We start from the raw sequence: 27,443 nt of genomic DNA, 5'->3' as shown, positions 1-27,443 counted from the left end.
AAAAAAAAAAAGTGGTTATGTAACTATAAGTATATATAAGCATATGGGTGCCCTCATGCCTGCCGAGCCCTATTTTCAGCCCTAATAAAGAATGTTGGGTGATGAGTTTGCTTAGAAAATAGGTTATCATCTGTGTCTCTACCAGTCAAGAAGCTTTGTTGAGCTATGTGACTGGGAAAATAGCCTGCCTATGCCGTAGTTTATTCACATTAATACTGGGAATATCCAAAGAACCTCCTTGGAGTTTTAATAATAAAATAAGTAAAATGATGAGGATAAATAATTATAAGTAAAGTGATTGGAGTAATACTTAGTGTATAGTACTGTGTATATAGATTATATTACTACCATTTATTTCTAAATTTCTTGAATGAAAACAGTATTTTTTTCATATCATGAAAAATAGTTTTTCATTTTCTAATTCTAAAATTATATCATAATATTGCATATGATTTTCCCAGCTATATATCACCATTCCTATTAGTTTCTCAAACTGGTTGAGGATCACCTAGAATTAAGGAAAACAACTGAGGGGCAATTAAACATGCATTGAATAAGTTTGAGGAGTGACCTGAAACTATAACCATTTTCTGTGTTGTTGTTTCAGTGGGAAATGTGATTAAATTCCAGAGCAAATGGTGTGTATGCATGTAGTCACAGACATACACCCACTGTCTTCAGTTAGTTTATTTTCCCATGCATTTTGTACTGGATTCTCTCTGGTTAGGGACATGCCATATATTTCTTTTTATATTTTTGTGATTCGTAGCATAATACTCCACACAGAGTGGATATTTTAAAAATTATTATTAGCAGCGAAGACTGAAAAAAGAAGACTCATTGAATTCTAAATGCCATCTCAACACAAAAGTGTTGAGATCCTGTGGCAGAGTTTGTAGAAGGTGTGGCCAGCACTGACGTTGGCAGATTGTTTTATTTGCCTGAATGTTTTATTGAACTCCAGCCTTGGCATAAAGTTTTTTATTTTATTCTTTTCCCAGGTTGCTATTTGTGATTTTGGTGCTTTATATAATAACAGCAAGAGCGCTGATTGTCCCGTAGTCACAGATATTCCTTAAATGAATTTATTACTATATATTTCCCCCTTTACTAATTTTTATATGTGCATTTACCCATTTCTGTCCCACAGTGAGCCTATCAGAGGCAGAGATCCATCTTTCTTCATTTAACTTAAGCATGGCTACTTGAGGCTCTCTTGCCCTCATGGCCCCAGCCTCTGAGCTGCCTAAAGCACTTAACTGTAGGTGCCCAGGATGGCCTTCATTTTATACTGCTATGAATTCCTTTAATGTCACCAGCTATAGAAATCACTCTTGCGTCATGGAGTCATAATACTGGGCATTAGGATGCTCCTTGTTAATCTTATTCATTTTAAGATGTGGAAACTGGCAAGTGACTTACTAGTATAATACAACGTTATGCTGGAGGCAGGACTGAAAGCTCAGTGCCTGGCTCCCAGTTTTTTGCTCTTCCTACTGTGCCATCTACTCAGGACCTCTCAGGATTGTTGAATCAGTCTTTGAGAAATTCCTTTTACTTTGGCCTGAGGTAATTCTTCCCTGGTACTGATCTTTCCCTTCAAATATAAAAATTTTTAAACAGTTGTGAGAGAACACATTTTCCATTGAATGAGCATTTATCTTATTCAATAATGCTTATTTAGCTGAGGGATCTTAAAAAGTTTTAGTTTCTCTGAGTGTCAGCTTTTTCATCTATAAAAGATGAGGATGATGATAATACCTATTTTGCAGATTTAATGATTAGGAAAAAATTGTATATAGAGTGTTTGATACAGATGTTCAGTAATTGTTACCATTAATATTATCATTATCCTATGTTCATCTGGATGTGTTGTTCATGTGCGATAATTCATAGGATGCTGACCCTTCTAGACGTCAAAATCTCATGTGTTGTAATGGTGGATTGGGGGCAGTGTTCACTTTGAGAAATATTGAGGATTTTAATTTTATATTTGGAAAATGAAAAAAATTCATATTTTCACAGTAGAAATTACATGTCAATCACATTCTGCGTGGCTAATGATGATATGTAAAAAATTTGATCTAGGCATACCATCCTGGGTGTTTTTCAGTTTCTGTTGAAGAACCGAGGCCTTTTCCCCACAGTCTGGGAATTGCACTTTCATGGAGCAGTTCAGTGTATTCCTCTGTCCTCTGCATTTCCTGGAATGCAGATCCTGGCAGCTGGATCCAGAGACTTTACCAGACTGAGATTCAATCCCTTTGGGAAGTCTATAGGTGGGGGTGTGTTGTTTCATCAAATGGCACATGATGTCTGGTTTTGCTCTTCTTTGAGGGTAGCAGCTCTTGATGTTCAATGTCTAGATCCATGAATTCATTAGAGTTGCAAAATATTAGACTAGATATTCCAGTTCTACCATTGTTTTCATTGTTACCTGGAATAACTTTATAAGTAGAGATGTGTCCCTTCATCTACTATTTGCTTCCTTAAGTGGTTAAGTCCAAATAGAAAAGACAAGAGAATCCTTGTACTTAACCTAGTTTTCACAATTCTTAGTTCAGATGATGACCAGTTTATTATTATGAACTTGTGGATTTTAATATTTTGGTGGATTTAAGTATCTTATGCAGTTTAATTCATATTCTTATTAGAAACTCAGTTGTTCCTTTGTCCTGTGGGAACCTCTTCAGTTTGTTTCTTGGGCCCCTTTAACAGGACTCTACATTAGTCTTTGATAGTTTCCTTGCTGTTTTGTGTGATAAGATGTTTCAGGCTCATTTTGTGCCATTTCCTGCTTCAGAACTGAAATCAGTCATTTTCTCTATGAAGCCCTCCTATTTTATTTTTAAAGTTACTTCTGTCTTTCTATTTTTTTAAATGGGAAATAGTGTTTTAAGACTCCAGTCTAGGCACTAGAGATACTTATTGCTTTTCAGTTTGTCATTGTTTTTTCGATGGACAGAGCTAGGAAAATGTATTTACTAAGGTAAAACACCCTGTAGGTTCATAGTAACACTTTTGCTTGAAATTCAAGATTAGTTTTTACTTGGGGGTTCTTAATTTCTTTTGTATTATATGTTTGTCTCCTTTTTCCCTAATGAATATATAATAGAATTACTATGCCCATAATTACTTTAAGTCCACAGGAAGCATGTAATAGTCAAGAAATAATAATACTGATCACCACCAATTTTGATTTTTTTAAATTTTATTGTTTCTTTTACATATGCTATTCATATTTTCCCCAGTTTTTAAAATTGGAGGCCTATGTGTTCTCAGAGCATAGAATCATTAAATAATAGTATTCTCTCTCCATCCTGGCCTTAGTTCTATGAGTAACATATTTAGTGCTTATCACCAGTCCTTATGATGATGTTTCTTTAGTCATTTTGGTTTCTCAAGCTCTCTTTCTTAACAGATGCCTTAGGAAAGGCTCCTGGGAAAATTTATCATCAATTTTCTTGCAAGTACATAACATTCTATCTGTGCTTCTTACATATGCAGGTCATTTTTGCTAAAAATAAAATCTTTAACTCGCCTTTTCTTTCCTTAAATATCTCAAATCTGTAACTCCATTTTTTTTTTTTTTCTGGCAAAAATATTACTGTTGAAAAGTCTGAGAGTCTTTTTGTTGTTGCTGTTGTTGGCTTATAAGTCACATGATATTTCAGCCTAAATCTCAAAGGATTTTAAAAAATTTTTACTAGAATGTCTTGCCGGTCGTTTTAGGTTGATATTCTCAGGTACCTGATGGCTTCTTTCAATATGTTACTTCAAATCTTTAAAAAATTTTTAGATAAGTGCTCTTGGACTTTGTTTTTTTGTGTGTGTGTTCGGTACCTTTGCTTTGGTTTTCTTTTTCAGGGAATCCTACTATCCTCATTGCCTACCTTCAGTATTTATCACTTCTCTTGATTCCTTCTTTACTATTTATTTCTTTGAATTTTTTAAAGAAACAAATTATTAGGAATAATTTTAAATTTATCATAGAAAGTATACAAAGATAATTCAGAGTTTACTGTCCCCCTCACGCAGTAGTCTCTAATGTTAACACGTTACATTAGTAAAAGGCATGTGTCGAAACTAGAAAACCAACACTGGTACACTACTAAATTCCATTCTTTGGATTTCACTCCTTTCTCCATTGATGTCCTTTTTGCTGGTATAGGATCTTGCCTCGATGTTCATGGCTGCTGACTGATCAGAGTGGTAGTTGCTAAAAGTTAGAATGGTTGTGGCAATTTTTAAAAATAAGGCAGCAATGAACTTTGCTGTATCAATTAACTCTCCTTTCATGAACAAATTCTCCATAACATGGAGTGCTGTTTGATAGCATTTTACACACAGTAGAAATTCTTTGAAAATTGGAGTAGATCCTCTCACACCCTGCTACTACTTTATCAACTGAGTTTATGTAATATTCTAAATTGTTGTCATTTCAACAGCCTTTATAGTTTGTTCACCAGTAGTAGATTCCATCTCATGAAACCACTTCTTTGCTCATCTAGAAGCAGCAACTCCTTATCTGTAAAAGATTTATCTTGAGATTGCAGCGATTCGGTCACATTTTCAGCCTCTACTTTTAATTCTATTGATAGTTCTCTTACTGTTTCCATCACAGTTGCACTTAACTTCTTCCACAAAAATCTTGAGCCCCTTAAAGGTCATCAGTGAAGGTTGGACTTGACTTCTCCCAAACTCATGTTAATGTTTGTGAAAATGAGACAAGACAAGGAGGTCGTTAATCACAGACCAGTAGGGAGATAAGGGTTAATTTATAAGATTTGGCATTATAAATTCTTTTGGCCTCAGCTCCCTTCCCTGGAGATAACAGTATTATTTTCTTCATGGTATAGAGAGAACATCTTTCATGTGAGTGTTTTAGCTCTTCCTTTTAGGAAGAAAAGGGGAGATCAGCACACTCTACCTGTACCTGCTGTTTTCTAGCTGTCTTTAGCTCAAAAAATAATCCTTATGCCAAGTGGCATATTTTGGAATGAGTGGAACATTCTGCTACCCTTTGGTTCCCCCTTCTTCCTTGGATGACTATGAATCTTGTGGCTTGGATATTTTTTCTATATCCATGTTTACTCTGGAGTTTGTGGGAAACTGTGTCTCATTATTTGTTGCTTGTTTGTTTTGGTAAAGACTGTCTATGGGTTTTTAAAATTTTGTTATCTAGTTGTTTTATCTATTTTTATATGGGAATTTAGGAAGATCCAAAAAGTCTACTGTCTGCTACTGCCATCTTCTCAGAGTCCCATCAGTTGGTTGTATTTTTTTTTTCCTGCTATTATTCTTAACAGAGTCTGAAAAATCTGAAGATAAAGTGATTATGTTTGGCAAGTTAGGTTCTATTGTGACTCCTCAGATCAGATCAGATCAGTTGCTCAGTCATGTCCAACTCTTTGCTACCCCATAAATCGCAGCACACCAGGCCTCCCTGTCCATCACCAACTCCCAGAGTTCACTCAGACTCATGTCCATCGAGTTGGTGATGCCATCCAGCCATCTCATTCTCTGTCATCCCCTTCTCCTCCTGCCCCCAATCCCTCCCAGCATCAGAGTCTTTTCCAGTGAGTGAGGTGGCCAAAGTACTGGAGTTTCAGCTTTAGCATCTTTCCTTCCAAAGAAATCCCAGGGCTGATCTCCTTCAGAATGGACTGGTTGGATCTCCTTGCAGTCCAAGGGACTCTCAAGAGTCTTCTCCAACACCACAGTTCAAAAGCATCAATTCTTCGGCCCTCAGCTTTTTATAGTCCAACTCTCACATCCATACATGACTGCTGGAAAAACCATAGCATTGACTAGACGGACCTTTGTTGACAGAGTAATATCTCTGCTTTTAATATGCTGTCTAGGTTGGTTATAGCTTTTCTTCCAGGGAGCAAGTGTCTTTTAATTTCATGACTGCAGTCACCATCTGCAGTGATTTTGTAGCCCAAGAAAATAGTCTCTCACTGTTTGCATTGTTTCCCCATCTATTTGCCATGAAGTGATGGGACCATGATCTTCTTTTCTGAATGTTGAGTTTTAAGCCAGCATTTTCACTCTCCTGTTTCACTTTCATCAAGAGGCTCTTTAGTTCTTCTTTGCTTTCTGCCATAAGGGTGGTGTTATCTGCATATCTGACGTTATTGATATTTCTCCCAGCAATCTTGATTCCAGCTTGTGCTTTATCCAGCCCCACATTTTGCATGATGTACTCTGCATAGACGTTAAATAAGCAGGGTGACAATATACAGCCTTGACGTACTCCTTTCCTGACTTAGAACCAATTTGTTGTTCCATGTCCAGTTCTAACTGTTACTTCTTGACCTGCGTATAGATTTCTCAGGAGGCAGGTTAGGTGGTCTGGTATTCCTATCTCTAAGAATTTTCCAGTTTGTTGTGATCCACACAAAGGCTTTGGCATAGCCAATAAAGAAGAAGTAGATGTTTTTCTGGAACTGTCTTGCTTTTTCGATGATCCAGCAGATGTTGGCAATTTGATCTCTGGTTCCTCTGCCTTTTCTAAATCGAGCTTGAACATCTGGAAGTTCACAGTTCACATACTGTTGAAGCCTAGCTTGGAGAATTTTGAGCATTACTTTGCTAGTGTGTGAGATGAGTGCAATTGTGCTATAGTTTGAGCATTCTTTGGCATTGCTTTTCTTTGAGATAGGAATGAAAACTGACCTTTTCCAGTCCTGTGGCCACTGCTGAGTTTTCCAAATTTGCTGGCATATTGAGTGTAACACTTTCACAGCATCATCTTTGAGGATTTGAAATAGTTCAACTGGAATTCCATCACCTCCACTAGCTTTGTTCGTAGTGATGCTTCCTAAGGCCCACTTGACTTCTCATTCCAGGATGTCTGCCTCTAGGTGAGTGATCACACCATCATGGTTATCAGGGTCATGAAGATCTTTTTTGTATAGTTCTTCTGTGTATTCTTGCCACCTCTTCTTAATATCTTCTGCTTCTGTTAGGTCCATACCATTTCTGTCCTTTATTGTGCCCATCTTTGCATGAAATTATGTTCCTCAGCACTTGTATATGACTCCTACATTGCCATTTCAGTAGTTAGTTATATATGGTCCTATGTTGCCCTCCTAGGAGTGATTGTCTCCTCCTTTCCTGTTGTACGCATCTTTTCAAAATGCCATATACTGCTTATCTTAGTAACCTGTTACAGAAACAAAGAGCTTCCCCGGTAGCTCAGCTGGTGAAGAATTGGCCTTCTATGCAGGAGATCCTGGTTCTATTCCTGGGTTGTGAAGATCCCCTGGAGAAGGGACAGTCTACACTCTCCACTGTAGTTGGGCTTCCCTGGTGGCTCAGACGGTAAAGAATCTGCCTGCAGTGTGGGAGACCTGAGTTTGGAAGATCTCAACCCACTCCGGTATTTCTGTCTGGAGAATCCCCATGGACAGAAGAGCCTGGCAGGCTACAGTCCATGGAGTCGCAAAAAGTTGGATATGACTGAGCGACTAAGCATAGCATAGAAACAAATGTCTTGCCATTTCTTAATTAGGGACCGTGGGTGCCCTAAACACTATTAATACTCTAAGTAAAAGAAAATGATAGCAGTCTAGCTTTATTCAAGTGCCTGTTTTGTGCTATAGCTTTTACATTTCTGTTTCTTCCTGCTGAGGATTTTAAAACCCAAATAATATTTTGTTAGCATAAAATTTACCATAATTGCATATGATAATGCTATGCACGGTCCAGCTTATTTTTATTTTTCCTATCAGAACATTAATATTCTCACTTTTAAGGGCATTATGGACTGGCAAGTGATACTGATCTAAATGAATTAATGATTAAATAAATAAGGAAGAAAAGAGAAAGAGTATGTGTGGGGGGCTGGTTTTCAGGTTCTGTTTCTTCTTAAGTGAGATTTGGTGGCTTGTTATCTTTCAAGGCCTACTTCATCTATGTTGATGAATTTATAGGCATAGAGTTATTTATAGTTTTCCTTAGGTCAGTAGTAATGTTTCTTTCCTCTCTCATATCTGATGTTAATAATTTGTGTCTTCTCCCTTTTTTTGTTGTCAGCCTAACTGAGCTTTGTATATTTTATTTATTCATTTCTTCGAAGAATCAACTTTTGGTTTTATTCATTTTCTCTATTTTTCTATTTTCAGTTTTATTAATTTCTGCAGGTAAAAAGAAAAACATTTGTTGAATGATGGAGTGTATTTGACAAATTAGAAGTGGACAGTAGTCTGACAAGGGAAAGAACAGTTAGAGTTCCATGTTTGCCCTTGAAATTGTGATTAAAGGAAACCTGTAAGCTTTAAAGATAACCTTAGGGATGTTATTTTGCACTAACCATTATGTATTTGTATTTCATTTAAAAAATATTAGTGATGGCGCTTAAAAATCTCTGTGTAGATATCACTGAAAAGAACAGTGTGTTACTACACTGTACATACTCAGAAGCCTGTTTAAAGCCGTCATGCTGTGTAATCTATGTGTGTGTATCACCTGCAGTTTTCTTATTTCACTTATAGATGATACAGTTACCATCATAGGAGAAACGTGTGTCCATTTGACTGATTCTTATGTTTTATTTTCTTGCAGAAATGCTGAGTCGACTGTCAGGATTAGCAAATGTTGTTTTACATGAATTATCAGGAGATGACACTGATGAGAATATGAGGGCTTCCTTAGAACCTGTGAGTAGCTCTGTTCTGATTAAGCTGATGAGATGTATATTCCCTGTCCTTCTGATGACAAGAATTTAAGATGAAAGAGTGTGAGCAGCCTCCCTCATGCTAGGTGGAAGAGAAGATTAAGAAAAATATTGAGACTTTGTAAATGATCCTTTTCCTGTAAGGTTGTAGCCTATAAGGCCCAGTAATGGACTTCCCTGCTGGCTCAGGTGGTAGAGCGTCTGTCTACAATGCGGGAGACCTGGGTTTGATCCCTGGGTCCGGAAGATTCCCTGGAGAAGGAAATGGCAACCCACTCCAGTACTCTTGCCTAGAAAATCCCATGGACGGAGGAGCCTGGTGCAGGCCACTGTCCATGGGGTCACAAAGAGTCGGACACAACTGAGCGACTTCACTTTTCAATGGAAATCAAGTCCTGGATAAGATTAGAAAGAGTGTCTTCATTTGTTCCCCTGGGGTTTGTTTAGCACTAGATTGTTTTAACTCAGGTATGTTCTCTTGTTACACAGGAAACGTCTGAAACAAGAAATGGAGCAACTTTCTGGTTTCAGACTGTTTGCCATTATAAACTCATCTAGCCCTTCTCTTATAGTTTGTATTGTAGTTTTTGAAGGTCACATAGGAATCAAAGTCCTTTCACTTTCTGAAAAGACAAGCAGTGTTCCCTGATGGTTAAGAGAATTTTATTCAACTACTCTCTTAATTTTAAATTTTGGGCTCTTTCACTTAATGTTATGTGATCTTTGCTTGCCTTTATTTTTCTCTTTGGTAAAATTAGTATGATGAGACTGTAAATGAGATAATGATTGTAAATGGTTAACATTTGCAAAGTAACATGTATTGCAATGGCTCTGATAATAATTATTGGATAATAATAATATTGGGTAATTATTATTGAAAAGGTGTCTTTTTAAAATTAAACCATTTTTAAAATTTTTATTTCCCCTGCCAGGTAAGTATGAGTATGTCTCTGTCCACCCCCACACAGCATTAAGTGCCTTATAGTGTACATGCACACTCACTTCACTCCCCCTCCCTACCCACCCTCCTCCTCCACCCTCAGCCATCCTCTACACCCCCTCCTTTTTTGCAACTCTGATCCATTCCAAACAGCTCTTCTAATAAAACCCAAGCACTATCTCTGGAGGGTTTTCCCCAGCCTAAGGAATTCAGTCCCAGAGAATTATACCACTAGACTGCAAGATTTACATAAGCCAAGCCCCGTTCTTGACACCTAAGGCCCCTTCTTTCCTCCAGCCCATACTCTGCCCTTGAACCCCCATCTCCTTGGAAAGATTTCTTAAGTAAGGACAAGAGATAAGATGAAGTTGGAATGAAGAAACTCCTGTTGGGAAGTTTATACCTTTTCATTTGTAAATTTGCAACTTTTTGTCTAAATACCAGGAATTACCCCAAGAATCTGACATGGAATTTAATGATAGAACACAAGAGGATGTTCTGGAGCGCCTGGCTTATGTAGAACAGTTGGTGGTGGAACTAAAAGAAATCATTAGACAGAAGGATGCTGAATTGCAGCAGAAGGATGAAGTTCTACAGGTACCATTGTCCTTTCTTGCCAAGCATTTGATAAAAGACAGACATAAGAGTAACTTCAGTTTTTCTCTTCACTTAGATTATTAGAGAATCTGATTTCCCTAGTACCGTAAGATGATGCTTACTGAGAATAACTTTTGTTATATACTGGATAAGTGATGAATAAACATTTTTGTATTTACCATCATTGTTCTCTGACAGGAAGAAAGAAAAGCTGCTGATAACAAAATAAAAAAGCTAAAACTTCACGCTAAGGCCAAATTAACTTCTTTGAATAAACACATAGAAGAGATGAAGGCACAAGGAGGGACTGTTCTGTCCACCGAACCGCAGTCAGAGGAGCAACTCTCCAAGGTATAGTGACTGGGTATAATATACACTTCCTCAGGAGCAAAAGCCTCTCATTGTAGCAGATATTCACTAATCACAAAAATTTATGAAGCTGAAGTAACACAGCACTAAATGCTATCCTTTTATTGAGCTCGCAGCCTAACTGGGCTATAGGCCAAGCACAGAATAAAAGGCCAACAAAAAACATGGAAGTTAAATATCAGTTGTAACCTACACTTGCAGAGAATTAAAAAGGCTAACAAGAAGAAGTAAATATTGAAGTGAGGCATTTAGCTTTTGAATCCTTGGTTAGAAGAGTAAACTAAGTGTTCTCTAAGGTTTCTCCCAGCTCTGAAATTCTCTAATTTAGTGACAGAATATGCTTTGTCTTCATGTGGCCACATAATAGTACTTTGAATAGTTTCATGCATTGTGGGCTTAATCAGCTGGATTATCTTGGGCTCCAGTAAGAGATGCCCTCTATCTAGGTTTATGACTGCCACCAACAAACAGTTTAAGGTAGAAGATAAGAGAAAGGAGTAAGCCAAGTGTTGGCTTTTGAGAAATTGAGCATTGTTCTAGTACTTGTTCTTACTGTCTTTCCCAAATATTCACATTCAGTCAGCTAGTTAGAGAACAAGAAACTTTTGACAAATTTGGTATAGAATAAAGAGAGACCAACCCCATCAGATGTACAATTACAGTTGGCTTAGATGTCACTCTACATAAGAGATCTTTTAATTTGTTTTAGCTTACACCGTGTTTTACTTTTTGACTCGCTAGTATTCTTATCCACAACGATTTTAGTTCTTGGGAAATGAGACTTAAATCAATTCTTTAGGCATAACCCTGGGGTTGCTAGTACCCTGGTTAGTCTTTCCTTCCTGGGTCTAATGCTCAGAAGATATGACTTTTCCTGCATTGATAGATAGCCTTATTTAGCTTCTCAAAGCTGATTTTAGAAGCTTCTCTTATTCTTCTCAAATAATGCCTTCATCTGGATTCTTCTTTTCTTACTTACTGGTTTTTTCCTCTCATTATTCTTTCTTCCCCCTGGCCGTGGTAGCACCAACCTGTCTCTCCCCATGTGACTTTGTTTCTTCTAACTTTTCCCTCTGCTATGTTGTTATATTTTTAAGTTATCCATTTTATACCTGCCCCCTCTTTTTTAAAGCTCTGAGACCTTAAACAAATCAGCATCATGTAGCTTCATTTCCTTCCTCTGTTAAATAAAAGGGTTAGATTAAATGATTTCTAAGTTTCAGCAGCTAGTCACAGCAGCTCTTTAACTATTGTTTACCCATGACAGAGCTTGATAGTCTCTGGAAAGTGTAGTTGAAGAAATGATGGCAATCCTCAGATACTTGACAGACTGTTATGTGAAAGAAAGTGTAAAGTTATTCTGTGTGGTTCCAATAAGCAGAATAGGTTCATTTTGGAGGGAGGAGTGGTGGTGAATTCAGTTGGGAGGCATCTGGTTCAGTCGAAAGAAGAGCTTTTGGGGGAAAAAAAAAGACTGTTGAAATATGTTAATTCCTCCCCTCCTTCTGTCTCTTTTATGATTTTTTTGTCCTTCACTTAGCAGCTGTGTTTTCCTGAATTCTGCCCTCTAGTTCTTCAAGGCAGTGGGATTATGAGTTTTATGTTAAGTTTTAGTCCTGTATGGCACTGACTGATTTTGCCCTCAGACTAAAAACTATAAAAATAGGAAATTTGGTGTCATTTCTCCCAGGTATCAACTCCCTTCTGGTATCCTCCTGCTTCTGGTTGCTCTCCATCGTTTTCAGATAGCTATTTGTCTATCTTGTCCAGTTTATAGTGAGAAAGAATGGGTCTGACAGGAACTTCTTGGCTGTACTCAAACTCAAAAACTCTAAGATTGCTTCCTTGTTGTTAGGTCAAGTGTTATTTTTTGCTCCCATTTATTGGATAACACTATAATCAAGGAGCTGTATAGGGCAAATTAGAGTCTTTTAAATAAATAACTTTATTTCCTGCGTTTTCAGCATGACAAGAGTTCTACAGAGGAAGAGATAGAAGTAGAAAAGATAAAACATAAACTCCAGGAGAAAGAGGAACTAATTACCAGTTTGCAAGCCCAACTTACCCAGGCACAGGCAAACCAAGCTACACAGGTAGGGGTATAAGTTACCTCATAATCATTAAGTTAACAAATCTCTATCAACTCCTTCCTTCCTTGTTCCCGTCCCTTTTCTTTCCTCTTGTCTTTCCTTCTCCACTAAGTCTAGTAATTCTACTAGACTGTGCATTGGTGTTTATCATGCATGGTTGATATTTGTAGATAGCCAGATATCTTTTTCAATACATGGTTTCACACATTTTATTTCAGAAGAGTTTTCTTGAATCATATAGCTTCTAGTATTTGGTCTGTTTTCTTCTTTAGGGACTTCTATTACCCATATGTTTCACCTTTGATTATCTTCCATATTTGTCACTTTCAGTTCCTTTTTATCTCTTCATTTTCAAAAGTTTCTTCTTTTTTTTTCTTCTTTAAGGCATTCTATTTCGTGTTTATTTACTTTTGTAAATTGTTTTGTGTTCAAAATAAATTGTTTTGTGTTTTGTGTTGTTGTTTGTGTTCTTTTCAGGACTCGTTTTGATTCAAAAGAATCAAATTTTTCCTGAATTTTGTCACCTCATTTCTGAATTTTTCTAATTCTGATTTTAAAACTGTTCTTTTGTGTCTTATATAATTTTCTTATTTTTTAAAAACACCTTTGAAATATATTGCAATTTTGACTTTGAGCTTGCCTATGGTATGCTTTTCTCACCTGCTTGGTTTTCTTCTTCTTTTTTTTTTTAATGATAACTTTGGATGGGATTTGACCTTGATCCTTTTTATGTTTCTTATTTTTGTGTGAAATTAATTTTCCTAAACTTATTGAAGGAGGCCTGATTCAGGAAAATGTTTTTTATTTAACAGACTTCTCTTTTTTGTTATTTTTGTGTTGTGTTCAAAGATAAGACAGGTGGATTTCTGAGGTTTCCTGGCCTTCCTCCTGCCCTTGTCTCTGATCTATACCAACATTGCTCGATAGTAATATAATGTGAGTCACATGCATAATTTTAAATTTTTTAGCAGCTATATTGCAAAAGATAAAGAAGAAACAGGTAAAATCAATTTTAACAATTATTTCATTTAGCCCAGTATATTAAAAATATACTTTTCAGATTAATATAAAAATTATTTTTATGTTAATTTACATTCTTTTTTCTGCACCAAGTCTTACATTTAGTATGTATTTTATATTTATATCTCAACTTGGATGCTAAATTTTCACTGGAAATACTTCATATGTGTTTAGATTTCATAAAATTTCCAGTTGAGAAAATAGACTCATGTACTTAAATTGTTCCATACTTATTTAGAAACTTCCCTGTCACTCAACTGAGGGCCAAACATCATTTTCCTTCAATATTTGCATCCATATTTAGAAACTGGCTAATTATTTAGGATAGTTAATTTGAAAAAAAATCAACTTTAAAGCAACATGTGTGAGAAATGAAAGCACGTGTTCACAAAAGGACTTGTATATGCATGTGCATAGCAGCTTTACTTGTGAAACCAAAAGCTAGAAATAACTTATCTGTCAGCAGGAGAATATTTAAATACACAATGGGATACTACTTAGAAATAAAAGGTATGATCTATGCATCAGTAGTGTATCTTTATTTTAAATTTAAAAGTATGTCTCTATTTTTGAACTAGAAAAATAATAAAAATAAATATATTTTAATTAATTAAGTATATTATGGTTTAATCATAATTATTTACATAGATGTCAACTATTATTCATACTCTCTTCATTAAGTATTCAGGTAAGCACATCACATAGGTGTATAGGAAAAAAATCATTTAAATTGCATCAATCCATTGACACTGGCTGGATAGCTGATGTGTTGATTGTAACACTAGGAGCAGCGTGCACACTTATTACTTGCACAGCGGTTCAACAGTATGTTGCATGATGCAGCAGGTAAAGTGTAATCATACAAAGTATAATCATACAAAAACATAATTGTATTTAGTGGAAAATAATTTATTCTTAAATTAATTAAAATGAACTAATATTAATAATTTAATTTCTCACTTACATTGGGCATATTTCAAGCCCTTGATAGCCACATATGGCTAGTCGATGATGAATTGTATAGCACATGTGTAGCCTTCTTGGTCTTCTATTTCTGTTATCCCTATTCTGCTTAATTTCTATTTCACACCTGGAAGTTTCTTCTTGGTGCAGTTTGTATTTTGGGTGGCCGTCCTAATGAGTTAGTTTTCAAACTTCAGGTGGGCCAGATTGTTTTGGCCTTTTTGTCCTTTTTACTGTGGACCCCTTTACTCGGCCAGAATCAGAGAATGGAAAATCTTTGCCAACTCAAGCTGTTGTCCTAAGATTGGCCAACTGTGCTTCCCAGTAAGAATTTATTGACCATTTGGGGGTTTTCCTGTTCTCAAGGCAATCAGATGTTGCTCTGATGCTGCCTTCTGCTATTGCACAGACTCTGATACCAGAGTCTTTTGGTGGTTTGTCTCTACCTACATGTATTTTAACGTTTGTAGTACTGCCTTCCTAATTTTACTGTAAATATTGTCCGTGGGTTTTCTAGTTGTACTGTCTGTTTCTGTGTGAGGAGTCAGAGAAATTGAAAAACCAAACCCTTGTTTTGGTTTCCCTCTGACAAGTAATTTTGGTAATTTTTTAAAAAACCACAGTTCATTCAATTCCCTTCAGTGTTAAATGGAAATTAGAAGGATATTGGTAGGTATTTAGGGCAAATGAAAAGGGAGGTCAGAGAATTAAGAGTGCCAGTTCTTTTGCTTAAATATTTGTTTCCTTCTATGTCTTCAGTCTGCTAAGAGTTCAACAGAGATGGAAGAATTTTTAATGATGAAGAAGCAGCTCCAAGAGAAGGAGGAACTCATTAGCACTTTGCAAACCCAGCTCAGCCAGACACAGGCAGAGCAAGCTGCTCAGGTAGGGTGGGAGGTATCTCAGATTCATTAGAGTAAAGAATCATGAAAGTTTAAAATTAGGGTGGGAGAGGGAGGGGGAATATTTATACTTGTATTGTTGTACAGCAGAAACAGAACATTGTAAAGCAATTTTCCTCCAATAAAAAATAAAAAAAAGAAAAAATAATGTAGCTCATGAAATATATGACTAAATGGAAAAAAAAGCTCAAGATTATTACATAACAAATCAATTCAGTCTATTTTTAAAACTTTAGTAGTACAAGTATAGTAGCTAGAATGTTACAGTAGAAAGTAGAAGGGTGTGGTAGAATAAGAAATTAGAAGTGTTATTACCTTGATGAATACACCATAGCCTAATTTATGGCTGTTTAGTTCTGTAGGCCCAGAAACTTGGTTTTAATAGTATACAAAGATTCAGTCTTTTAGAAAGGAATGAGCTTATGCTGAGTTCCAAAGAGACTGTTAGATAAACCAAAAGAAATACAAATGACTAAGTCCATTCTTCATAGTAAAATCTTAATGAGAATTTAAATTATAATCAAAGTATTATGTAATGAGAAGGTGGTACAAGTTATGTGGTTCGATGTTAAAAGGCGCCGGTACGTGACTTTCTTCTTTATAGTTGTTTCTGCTATAACCAGAAATTATTCTGCTACCAGGACCAGTAGTTATTTTCTGCTACTGTTTGAACTGCCATTCTCAATTCTTTCTATTTTTCTGAATTTCCCATTTGACCACTCACTCATATTTTTCCTTTGATAATGCTCGAATGACTCAAGAAACGTTTTTTTCCTCTCAAGTGCCCTTGCACAATAAGTGCGTTATCCACTGGGTGTTTGGTGTTTATTGATAACTTGTAGTATTAGTGGCACTGTCTATGGATGACCTGCTGCTGCTGCTAAGTCTCTTCAGTCGTGCCTGACTCTGTGCGACCCCATAGACGGCAGCCCACCAGGCTCCCCTGTCCCTGGGATTCTCCAGGCAAGAACACTGGAGTGGGTTGCCATTTCCTTCTCCATTGCATGAAAGTGAAAAGTGAAAGTGAAGTCGCTCAGTCGCGTCCGACTCGTAGCGACCCCATGGACTACAGCCTACCAGGCTCCTCCATCCATGGGATTTTCCAGGCAAGAGTACTGGAGTGGGGTGCCATTGCCTTCTCTGATGGATGACCTACTACTGTGTATAAATTTAAAATTGGATATTCTAAGATCTTAAGTTTTGTGTATTAGCTTTTATCATGTCCTTTTTTGTATACATTATATGATGTAGGATGGGGAAATACAGAATATTTTTACCGAGTGGCTTACTACATGGAAAGCCAAGGTGTATGGGTATACACACACACACACACACACAAATGTATTAACTGATCCATCATAATATAAGCCATTCAGAATGTTCAGAGCAAGCAGCAATACAAAGTATTTTGTGAGGTGAAAGAGGTTACTGTGCATATGACAACCAAGGAATCTTACATGGAAGACTCAGGATTTAAGTAAAACAATGATGGATAGATAATATAGTTTCAACAGGGTGGGGAAAGGGTATTCCAGTTGTGGGGAATGGTGTGAGCAAAGTCTCAGGAAAAAGAACATGGTACATTTATAGGAAAGGCTGTGTAGATATGTTTGGCTAATGAAGGACTCCAGTGCCTATATATTTGAAACACAGGATTTCAAATTTATAGTGACATCAAAATTCAGATAATGGTGGAAACCAACAAAATTCTGTAAAGCAATTATCCTTCAATTAAAAAATAAATAAATAAAAGATACAGTAGAGGAAAAAAAACATATGAAGATTTTTTTTCTTCCTGCCTTAGAAGGAGAGCCAAGTTTGGTTCAAAGTGTCACAAATCGAACAGTCAACAGTAATTGAAGGACCAGTGCAAAATGGGCAAGTGAAGAGCTGGTTGACATGCTCAGCCACAGATCTTAAGGAAGTGAATAAGCGTGTGTGCACACACACAGACACAGACAAACACACACACAAAACCTAAGAATGAAACAAAAACACTGATACCGAGCAACTCACAACCAGTCAGTTTATTTCCATTTCATTCAGTCACAAATGAGGCTAATCTAAAATCCTGCAAGTAATGACAGTTGAAAATAGCTGTCTGGAGAGGCAGTGTGGATTGGATGGAAGTATACCAAGTTCTTTGGTAGAAGCAATTCTCTGAAAATAAGACCTGAAAGAAAAATTTGTATTTCCAGTTGTAGAGAATCTTGAGTAGAAGATAACATTATTTTGTGGTTTATAGGGCATGAGAATTTCATTGAAAGTTTTTGACCACAAGTGTGATATTCAATGAATTGTCTAGGGCTTAACAGGAATCTAACTTTGTATGTTTAATATTCTAACCTCCTTAGATCTTTTAAAAATGTACCTCTTGTATATTTAAACACTGTCTTAACCATGCAAATACAGTTTTTATTCAAAATTTATATTTAAGCTGACTTCTGAATTTAATGGCAGGCTTTCTCTCACATTTTGAAGTTACCGTCAGGCCTAGCTCTCTTCCAAAAATCTCATCCTTTGACATTCAAAATTTAATCTGAAATATCTATTGTCCTATCAGTTCTCAGTGTCTGTGTTTGGAGAATAGTCTGTGAGTTTTGTTTGTGTGATAATTCTGGGAGTGTAACTTGTATAGTTTCTCTGGTGTGTGTCTTCAGTTGAGTTCCATGCAGCAGGTGGTCCGAGAGAAAGATGCCCGCTTTGAGACTCAGGTTCGTCTTCATGAAGATGAGCTTCTTCAGTTAGTAACCCAGGCAGATGTGGAAACAGAGATGCAACAGGTGTGTTGCTAAAACCTAGTAGAATGTTGTTTTGGTTAACATTTAATTAAGTTATCACAGCCACTTTTCCATCCTTGCCCACTGCTCTTCACTTGGTGTGGGTTTGCTCATTAATTGCCTTCTTTTTGATATTCTTCTCTTCTGTTGCATATTAATTATTTATTTTCCTTTACCTTTTCTCTTACCCCTCTAATCAGATTGTCAGTACTCAAAAGCTGAGTTTAACTGGCAAATGTGTGTGGTAGTCAGAAATTGGTTTCTCTTCTGTTTGCTCATTGTAGCTACCTTTGTACATTAGAAACCTGATCCAAAGCTTCAAATCAATGAAGTCAGTTTTAAACTTTAGAAAATTTAAAGAAAAAAAAGGAGTGATTTTGAAACCATAAAGCCTTTTATTAAATTGTTCTTTTTTTAAAAAAAATCATTGAGTAAATTCTGAAAATTGGCTTCATTGTTTTTAAGTTTGTCATCTACTAACTCAAAAGTATTTGTTTCTGTTTAATGTGTAAGGCAGTGTAGTACTCAGAAGCACTCCAGTGGTATTTTTCATGGTCGATCCACTTAATTGATTTTGAGTGAAAACTTCTTCCGTGTTCTAGACAGTCCTTCAGAGTACATCACTAAATAAAGTTTCAGAATACAGCACTTTTTAAAGTTGATTATTAATATATACATGTATTATTGACGTATTCATTCAACAAATGTTTATCAAGTGCATGTCCCATGCATGAAACTAGAAGAGAAATGGTTCTTGCCTGTAGAAGATGTTCTCATAGGTGAGTAGGATATATGTGTACCTACATTATTTAGGTACAGGATCTTGATTATATAATTTAAAAGTGGATATGTGTAATAAATATCTAATTATTAAAAAGGCTCCCTAATTCGGGGACTTGCTTGTGTCAGTTTGGTAGTTGGTGCTCTGGAGAAGACATTTTGGAGATTCTTTGTTGCTGCTGGTTGGGGAGAATGGCAATGTCTGATTCTTTAACTTGTCATCCCTAACATCCAAAAATCTCAGGACACAAGTCTACCTGACATTTTGAAAGTAATCAGGTAATGATGCTCATGTGTTAGCACATTGTATCTGAATGTTTCCTTCTCAGAAATTAAGGGTGCTACAGAGGAAGCTTGAGGAGCATGAAGAAGCCTTGCTGGGCCGCACTCAGGTTGTGGACCTGCTGCAGCAGGAGCTGACCGCTGCTGAACAGAGAAACCAGGTACTGCCTTGTGATCTCTGTTGCCTGCCTCGGGAGCATTCATTTCCAATTTAGTTTGCCAGGGAGCAGGCATAAAATCCTATTAGAAGCCTTCAGAGAATTAATGCCATTTATTCATTCTATCAACAAATTCCCTGTGCGTAATTGGTGGTGATACTATGATGAGCAAAATACTCAGCAAAATACAGTTCTTTCCCTCATGAAACTTATATTTTAAACCTTTTATTGTTGCTCTTTTCCTTTGTGATTTTAGGTCTAGGATCCTAGTTCCTTTAGAATGTATTGTTTTCCTTTGAAAGTCCATATTCTGTGCGTGTTCATCTGGGTCCTGCATGCTGCTGGAGAAAGTCATCTCCTTTCTTCTTTTCAACTCTCTTTGAGAACGACTGTCTTTGTTGCATAGAAACATGTTCTCGTATCTCCAGTCCTAACAACCCCTGACCTTGAGTCCCCTCCCTGGCTATCATCACACAATCTGGTTCAAATCCCAGTTGTGCTACTTATTAGATAGGTACTGTAGAAATATTTACATATGTGTGACTTTATGGTAAATTTCCCTTGTCTGTTTCTTTTAATACCTTGTAAGTATCTCTTTTGGCCTCTAATATTTTGTATTATACTGATCTGTTTAAGTGTGATGCTCCCACTAAACGCTGAGTTCCTTGAGAGCATGGACTGGATCCATTTATTCATTCATTTATTCAGTATTTATTGAGTACCAGGTACTTAGTATGCCATATATTATGCTAGGTGCTGGAGAACAATGATAAAACAGGCAAAGTCCATTCACTTATTGAACTAATTTTGTATTGGGAGATATGCATGTGAAAAAATAATGACACTGTATATATATACATACACACACACACACACACACACACACACACACTATTGTCAAAAGTATCAAGAAGCAACAGAGGACTTTTATGCAATTGGAAGTTTGGTCCTGAGTGTCTAGGCCCAGGCTTCACCTAGAAAGGGCTCTTCACTATGCTTATTGAAATGCAAGAATGAATTTATGGTTCATGAGGCTTTTTTTTCCCTTAGATTCTCTGTCAGCAATTACAACAGATGGAAGCTGAGCTGAGCACTTTAAGGAACACTATAGAAACAGAAAGACAAGAGTCCAAGGTTCTGATGGAAAAGATGGAACTAGAAGTGGCAGAGAGAAAACTATCTTTCCATAACCTGCAGGAAGAAATGCATCATCTTCTGGAACAGCTTGAACAAGCAGGTCAAGCCCAGGCTGAACTGCAGTCCCGGCACAGTGCTTTGGAACAGAAGCATAATGCAGAAATGGAAGAGAAGACCTCTCACATTTTGAGCCTTCGAAAATCTGAGCAAGAGCTGCAGTCTGCCTGTGATGCCCTCAAGGATCAAAATTCAAAACTTCTGCAAGATAAAAATGAACAGGCAGCTCATTCAGCCCAGGTCATTCAGCAGCTGGAAGGTCAGTATCTGAGTGCTTTTGAAGCCCACTTGTGTAGCACCTCAGTAGCTCCTACTTTAAAATTTCAGATATCTCTTAATGACATCATTTGCTTGTTAAACCAAGGAATCTATAGAAGGATTAAGAAAGGTGTCTTTTCTGAACCCTTTGTTGCATTTCTCCCATCTCTAACTGAAGTTATAACCTGACCTAATATTATAATTATCATTATAGTACTAAAAACTATTGATAGTAATGTGTCAAATTTTAAAATATGCTATGTGATGCATGACTGTGGTCTAAAGGGTTCATTAACTGAAATGAGTAGGATTTGAATTAGTTTGTGAAAAACTCAAGCCAAATCTAGTTGCAAAGGTAGGGAGACTAAATTATATGGAGTCAGCCTTACTTCTAAAGATGGATCTGAATGCTTTTCTTATAGGTGAAAATTTCTTTTTAAAGAAAATTTTTATCCTTTAAGGAGATTTAAGGAAAACTTATTTTTTAAATATGTTATTATTAAAGTATTAATAATACATGATTCTGATTTAGTTTAATTCTAATAGATTGGCATACAGGAAAGATTTTAGAAAACATTAAATTGAAGATCTGTGTTGAAGAAAGCTGAACATTAACCAAAAAGCCTTGCAGGGCATTATGTGGGGACAGTGTGTTACCTGAGCATGCTGTTCTCTTAACTGAACCATGCTGATGTTCAAAACTGTGCGATAGAATCTCAGTAGGATTTTTAATGCTTATGTGGAGACTAAAAAAAATAAAAAACATGTAGGGCATTTTCAAGGGAGAAAGGAAAAATGACTTTTTAAAAATATACCTAGACCTGTTTTATTTTGCCTATGAAGGAGGCTTACTGAGCTGTCCTTTGGTCCTTGAGAGTAATTAAACAGTTTATAAAAATGTTGTCACGTGAAATATGCTGGCATTGTATTTTAATTAAGATAATTGAACCAGAATAAACAGCATATGGTCTACCCTTGGAAGATAATAACTCATTAAGTTTTGGATGTAAGCCAAAGATCATTTCAACCTACTGATTTTCTTTTCTGTAGATCAACTCCAGCAAAAATCTGAAGAAATTAACCAATTTCTAAATAAGCCAACGTTGCTAAAACATGAAATAGCATCTCAGACTTGTTCGCCAGATGTTTCTCATGAGGGCACACAGGTAATTACGTGTGTACTTTTTATGAATAAGATCTGTTTGTCTTTGCTGTATGTGTACTTGGGTGTTCTAATAGAATTTATTCCAGAAAGCAGTATAAGCCTTCTGTCTTTTCTGCCTGATAAAATCCTTTTTTTTTGGAGGTAATTCCATTTGAAAGGAATCCTGAAAAGTGTCCCAAAATGAATAATGAGGAAAAAATAGATAGTGAACACCATGACCTCAGAAGATTTTCTAATTTTAAAGTCTTAATATGTTGTATTAGAGATAAGTCATTAATTTTAATCTTATAATCAGTTTTCCCAGTCAGGAGTACAATTTTGCTTTTGGTAGGCTGAGATTTGATCAGTTTTTCAGTATACAATTTAGTCCAACCAAACTTAAGTCTTTGGTTAAAATCATAATGCTCACATTAATCAGCCAATGGTAAAAAGTTTAATTGCCTATTTAAACTGCCTTCTTTAAAAATCTCTGGGAAGCTATGTTTTAATTGCCAGAAGCTGCTTATTAAGCTTGAATATCAGAGCAAGGAAAGTTAGTTTGATGACTTAGTTAGCTAGTGTCAAGCTGGGATAACTAGCTTAATTCATCTCCATTATAAGATTATACCCTTCCAAACTGACAGATACAATGGTCAGCAGAGTACCGCAGTCCCTGGGCAGTACTTTACACTGACAAAAATGTTTGTTTCCTGGTTTTTGCCATCTAGGCTTTCCAGTCTCTTCTATTCTCCCATTCTCAACTTTTTGCTCTTATGTTTTGTTAAGACATTTTTCAGCAACTCGAAAACATTCAAAGAATTTTATAGTGAACACTTGCATACCTACCACATAGATTTTATCAATATTTACTATATTTGCATTTATTCATCTGCCAATTCATCTGAATTTTTTATGTTTCACAGTAAGTTGTAGACATTAGTATATTTTTCTCTAAATATTTCAGCACTTGAGTAGATTTTAATATTTATGTATAGTTCTTTTTCTTTGAAGCATGATTTATAAAACACAAAATGTACAAGTATTAAATGTGCCATTCATTGAGTTCTTTCAAATGCATTACTCAAATCCCTATCAAGACATATCACCTTAAACAGTACCCTTTTGCAATCAACCCCATTACTCTCCTCCAGAGATGAACCAGTGTTCTGTTTTTTCACCTTAGATTAATTTTCCATGTTTTATAGCCTATTAATATAATCATATATTTGTATTCTTTTGTATAAAGCTTCTTTCACTCAGCATATTTTGAGGTTCATTTATGTTATTGCATATATCATAATTGATTCTTTGCTGAGAAGTATTTCATTTTATGAACGTAGCATTTTCTTTTTGCATGATTGTGCTATAATTTCCTTTTGATAGATACTTGGCTTTGGCTGTTATGAATTAAGCTGCTGTAGACATTCTTGTACAAGTATTTGTGTGGACATATGTTTTCATTCATCTTCGTCAAGTGGTAGTTGAGGAATCTCTGGGCCATAGAGTAGGAATGCATTTAGCTTTATAGGGAAATGCTGGATCTTTTGCCAAAGTGATTATAATATTTATGTGTGTGCTCAGTTGTGTCCAACTCTGCGATCCCATGGACTGTAGCCTGCTCAGCTAGGCTCTTCTGTCCATGGGGTTTTTCCCAGCAAAAATGCTGGTGTGGTTTGCTGTTTCTTCTTCGAGGGAATCTTCCCAACCCAGGAATCGAACCCGTGTCTCCTGCATTGGCAGGTGAATTCTTTACCACTGAGAACCTTCTTGCCTAATATATATGAGAGTTCCAATGGCTCTACATCTTCTCTAAGATTTTGTATTGTCAATTTAAAAATTTTAGTCATTCTAATGGGTATGTATTGGTAGGTCGTTGGAATTTCAATTTGCTTTTCTCTGATGACAAATGATGTTGAACATGTTCTTCTGAGATTCTTGGACATTTGTATTTCTTGTTTTGGTGAAGTATCTTTTCAAGTTATTTCCTCATTTTGAAAATTGAGATTTTTTTTTTTACCTATTTGTCAAGTTGTAGTAATTCTTTATGCACCCTAAATGCCAATTTATTATCAGGCATGTTTGGTGAATATTTTCTCCCATGCTGTGGCTTGCTTTTTACTTGTTTTCTTCATGATGCCCTTTAATTAGCAGTCATTTGCAATTTTGATAAAGTCTATTATTTATCAGTTTTTTTTCTTCTGGTTATAATTTTCTATGTCCTGTCTGTGAAATCTTTGCTTAACTGTAAGTTATGAACATACTTATTTATGTCTGAACATACTCTCTTATATTTTCTTCCATAAGCCATATAGTTCTAGTTTTCAGAGTTAAGTCTCTGAACCTCAAATTTTGTATGTGGTGTAAGATAAAGAATCAAGGTTGATTTTTTTTTCCTATATGGATATCCAGTTGTTTCAGCACCATTTCTTAGAAATACTTTACTTTCCCCATTAGATTGCTTTGGTAACTTTGTTGAAAGCAAATTTATGAGCTTTCTGTTCTATTGATCTGTCATTTCTTATGCCTGTATCACATTGTTTTCATTACTGTAATTTTGAATCAAGTAGTATAAATCCTCTGACTTTGTTCTTCTTTTTAAGATTGCTTTGATTATTCCAGGTGCTTTACATTTCCACAGAAATTGTACAGTCAACTTTCTCAAATTCTATTTGAAAAAAAACTGGATGGGATTTTGAATTAGCATTGTGTCAAATCTATAAATCAGTTTAGAGAGAACTGACATCTTAATACTACTGAACTTTTCAATCCAGGAGTATAGTATCTCTCTTCACTTACTAAGATCTTTATTTTTTTTAATTTAAATTTTATTTTTAATTGTTGAATATTTACAATGTTGTGATTGTTTTTGCCATTCAGCAACATTAATCAGCCATAGGTATACATCTGTTCCCTCCCTTTTGTAGCCCTCTCCCACCTCTCTGCCCTTCCCACCCCTCTAGGTTTTCACAGAACACCGGCTTTGGGTTCCCTGCATCATACAGCAAACTCCCACTGGCTGCTTTACATATGGTGATGTGTATGTTTCAATGCCATTCTCTCAAATCATGCTGCCCTCTCCTTCCTCCACTGTGTCCAAAAGTCTGTTCTAGATGTGTGTGTCTCCTTTGCTGCCCTGCAAGTAGGCTTATCAGTACTGTCCTTCTAGATTCTATATATTTGCGTTAATATACAGTATTTGTCTTTTTCTTTGACTTACTACACTCCTTATAATAGGCTGTAGGTTCATCCACCTCATTAGAACTGACTCAAACATGTTCCTTTTTATAGCAGACTAGTAATATTCCATTGTGTATATGTACCACAACTTCCTTATCCATTCATCTGTCTATGGACATCCAGGTTGCTTTCATGTCCTAGCTATTGTAACTAGTACTGCTATGAACATAGGGGTATGTGTCTTTTTCAGTTATGGTTTCCTCAGAATATAATCTCAGTCGTGGGACTGCTGGGTCATCTGGTAGTTTTACTCCTAGTTTTTTAAGGACTCTCCATACTGTTCTCCATAGTGGCTATATCAATTTGCATTCCCACAAACAGTGTAAGTGGGTTCCCTTCTCTCTGCACCCTCTCCAGCATTTATTGTTTGTAGACTTTGATAATTGCCATTCTGACCACTGTGAGATGATACCTCATTGTAGTTTTGATTTGCATTTCTCTAATAATGTATGCTATTGAGCATCTTTAATGTCTCTCAGCACTGGTTTGGAGGAGTTATGCATGTTTTAGAATTTATTCTGAAATAGTTCATATTTTTTAATGGTGTTGTAGATGAAATTTATTCTCTTTTCATTTTCCAATTGTTTGTTGCTTGTATGTAAGTATACAATTGAATTTTGCTTATGTGAACTTGATATTTATTGTATTAGTTCTGGACTCTTTGTAGATTCCTTAGGATTTCCTGCATAAACAGTCATGTCATCTGCAAATTAAGACAAGTTTACCCCTTTCTAATCTTTATGCCTTTATTTCTTTTTCATTCAATGGCTAGGACATTCACAACATTGTTTAATAAAAGTGGTAATATTGGGCCTTCTGGCATTTTTCCTGATCTTAGGGGAAAGTATCCCATATCTTACCATCAGCTGTGGTGCTAGCCTTAAGTCTTCCATGAATGTTCTTTATCAGATTGAGGTTGTTCCCCTCAATTCCTAGTTTGGTAAAAATTGATATTAGATTTTGCCAAATGCCTTATCTGCATTTATTGAAATGACCACATGGGTTTTCTTCTTTATTCTGTTAATGTAGTATAGTACTTTAATTTTTGAATATTAAACCAACCTAGTATTGTTAGGATAAACCTGACTTGGTCATAAAATATTACACTTTTTATTTATTACTGAATTTGATTTAATACTATTTTGTGGAGCATTTTTCTATATGTACTTATAAAGGGTTTTAGTCATGAAGGTTTTCCTCTGTTTTGTAGTGCTTTGTCAGATTTTGGTATTAGAGTTAATATGGCATCAAAAACACAGGTTGGCAAATGTTCCCTTCTATTTTCTGGGAGTTTTTGTAAAATGGGTATTATTTCTCAAGAGTTTGAAAGAATTCACCATGGAAACCATCTGGGTCTGGAATTGACAATGAATTTCTTCTGCAGATATGAGACTAATAAGATTTTCTTTTTCATCTTGTACCAGTTGGATTTTTGTTTTGTTTTTATCTATTTCATTGAAAATGTCAAATTTTTGTTATACTGTTGGTTGCAGTATTCTCTTTTTATCTTTTTAATGCTTGTATACCCTCTGTAGTGATACCCACCTCTACCCCAATCCCTATTACTGTTTTTTTAGATTAAGATATAATTAACATATAACATTGTAGAAATTTAAGGTATCCAACTTGTTGATTTGATACATGTATATCTTTCAACAGAGTTACCACCATAGCATTAGTGAATACCTCCACCATGATACATAATTATCAGTTCTTTTCTGTGGTGAAAACATTTAAGATCTAGTCTCTTAGCAACTTTGAAATATGTAACACATTATTGTTAATTATAATCAGAATGCTGGGCATTAGATCTTCGAAACTTGTTCATCTTCTAACTGCAAATTTCTACTGTTTGATTTGTGCTTCATTTTCTTGATCAGACTAAACTAGAAATTGACTTTTTAAAACAATATTGTCAAAGAACCAACTTTTTTTTTTTTCCAAAGAACCAACTTTTAACCTTGTTATGTTTCTTTGTTACTGGTCTGTTTTCACTTTTATTGTTTTTTGATCCTTGGTATTTCTTTCTGTTTATTTGGTTTTACT

The 27,443-nt window shown here is 35.8% G+C and overlaps 1 protein-coding gene across 11 annotated transcripts in view; it reads left to right on the top strand.

Moving 5' to 3' along the window:
- Positions 1-27,443, top strand: part of GOLGB1 (golgin B1) — a 76,363-nt gene that overhangs the window by 3,066 nt on the left and 45,854 nt on the right. For 6 of the 11 annotated variants that reach the window (XM_070796806.1, XM_070796744.1, XM_070796776.1 and 3 more), the window contains exons 2-10: positions 8,572-8,666; positions 10,068-10,220; positions 10,419-10,571; positions 12,554-12,682; positions 15,422-15,547; positions 18,225-18,347; positions 19,454-19,567; positions 20,615-21,017; positions 22,067-22,182. In XM_070796806.1, the coding sequence (XP_070652907.1) occupies positions 8,574-8,666; positions 10,068-10,220; positions 10,419-10,571; positions 12,554-12,682; positions 15,422-15,547; positions 18,225-18,347; positions 19,454-19,567; positions 20,615-21,017; positions 22,067-22,182 (1,410 nt within the window). In that variant the 5' untranslated portion in view covers positions 8,572-8,573. The remainder of the gene's footprint in view (positions 1-8,571; positions 8,667-10,067; positions 10,221-10,418; positions 10,572-12,553; positions 12,683-15,421; positions 15,548-18,224; positions 18,348-19,453; positions 19,568-20,614; positions 21,018-22,066; positions 22,183-27,443) is intronic. The other 5 variants (XM_019953178.2, XM_019953099.2, XM_070796579.1 and 2 more) reach the window with 4 other exon arrangements.

Source organism: Bos indicus, chromosome 1 (assembly GCF_029378745.1).
Source record: "Bos indicus isolate NIAB-ARS_2022 breed Sahiwal x Tharparkar chromosome 1, NIAB-ARS_B.indTharparkar_mat_pri_1.0, whole genome shotgun sequence".
NCBI lineage: Eukaryota > Metazoa > Chordata > Mammalia > Artiodactyla > Bovidae > Bos > Bos indicus.
Note: the sequence above shows the minus strand (reverse complement) of the source record. Positions and strands in the feature narration are given on the sequence as shown.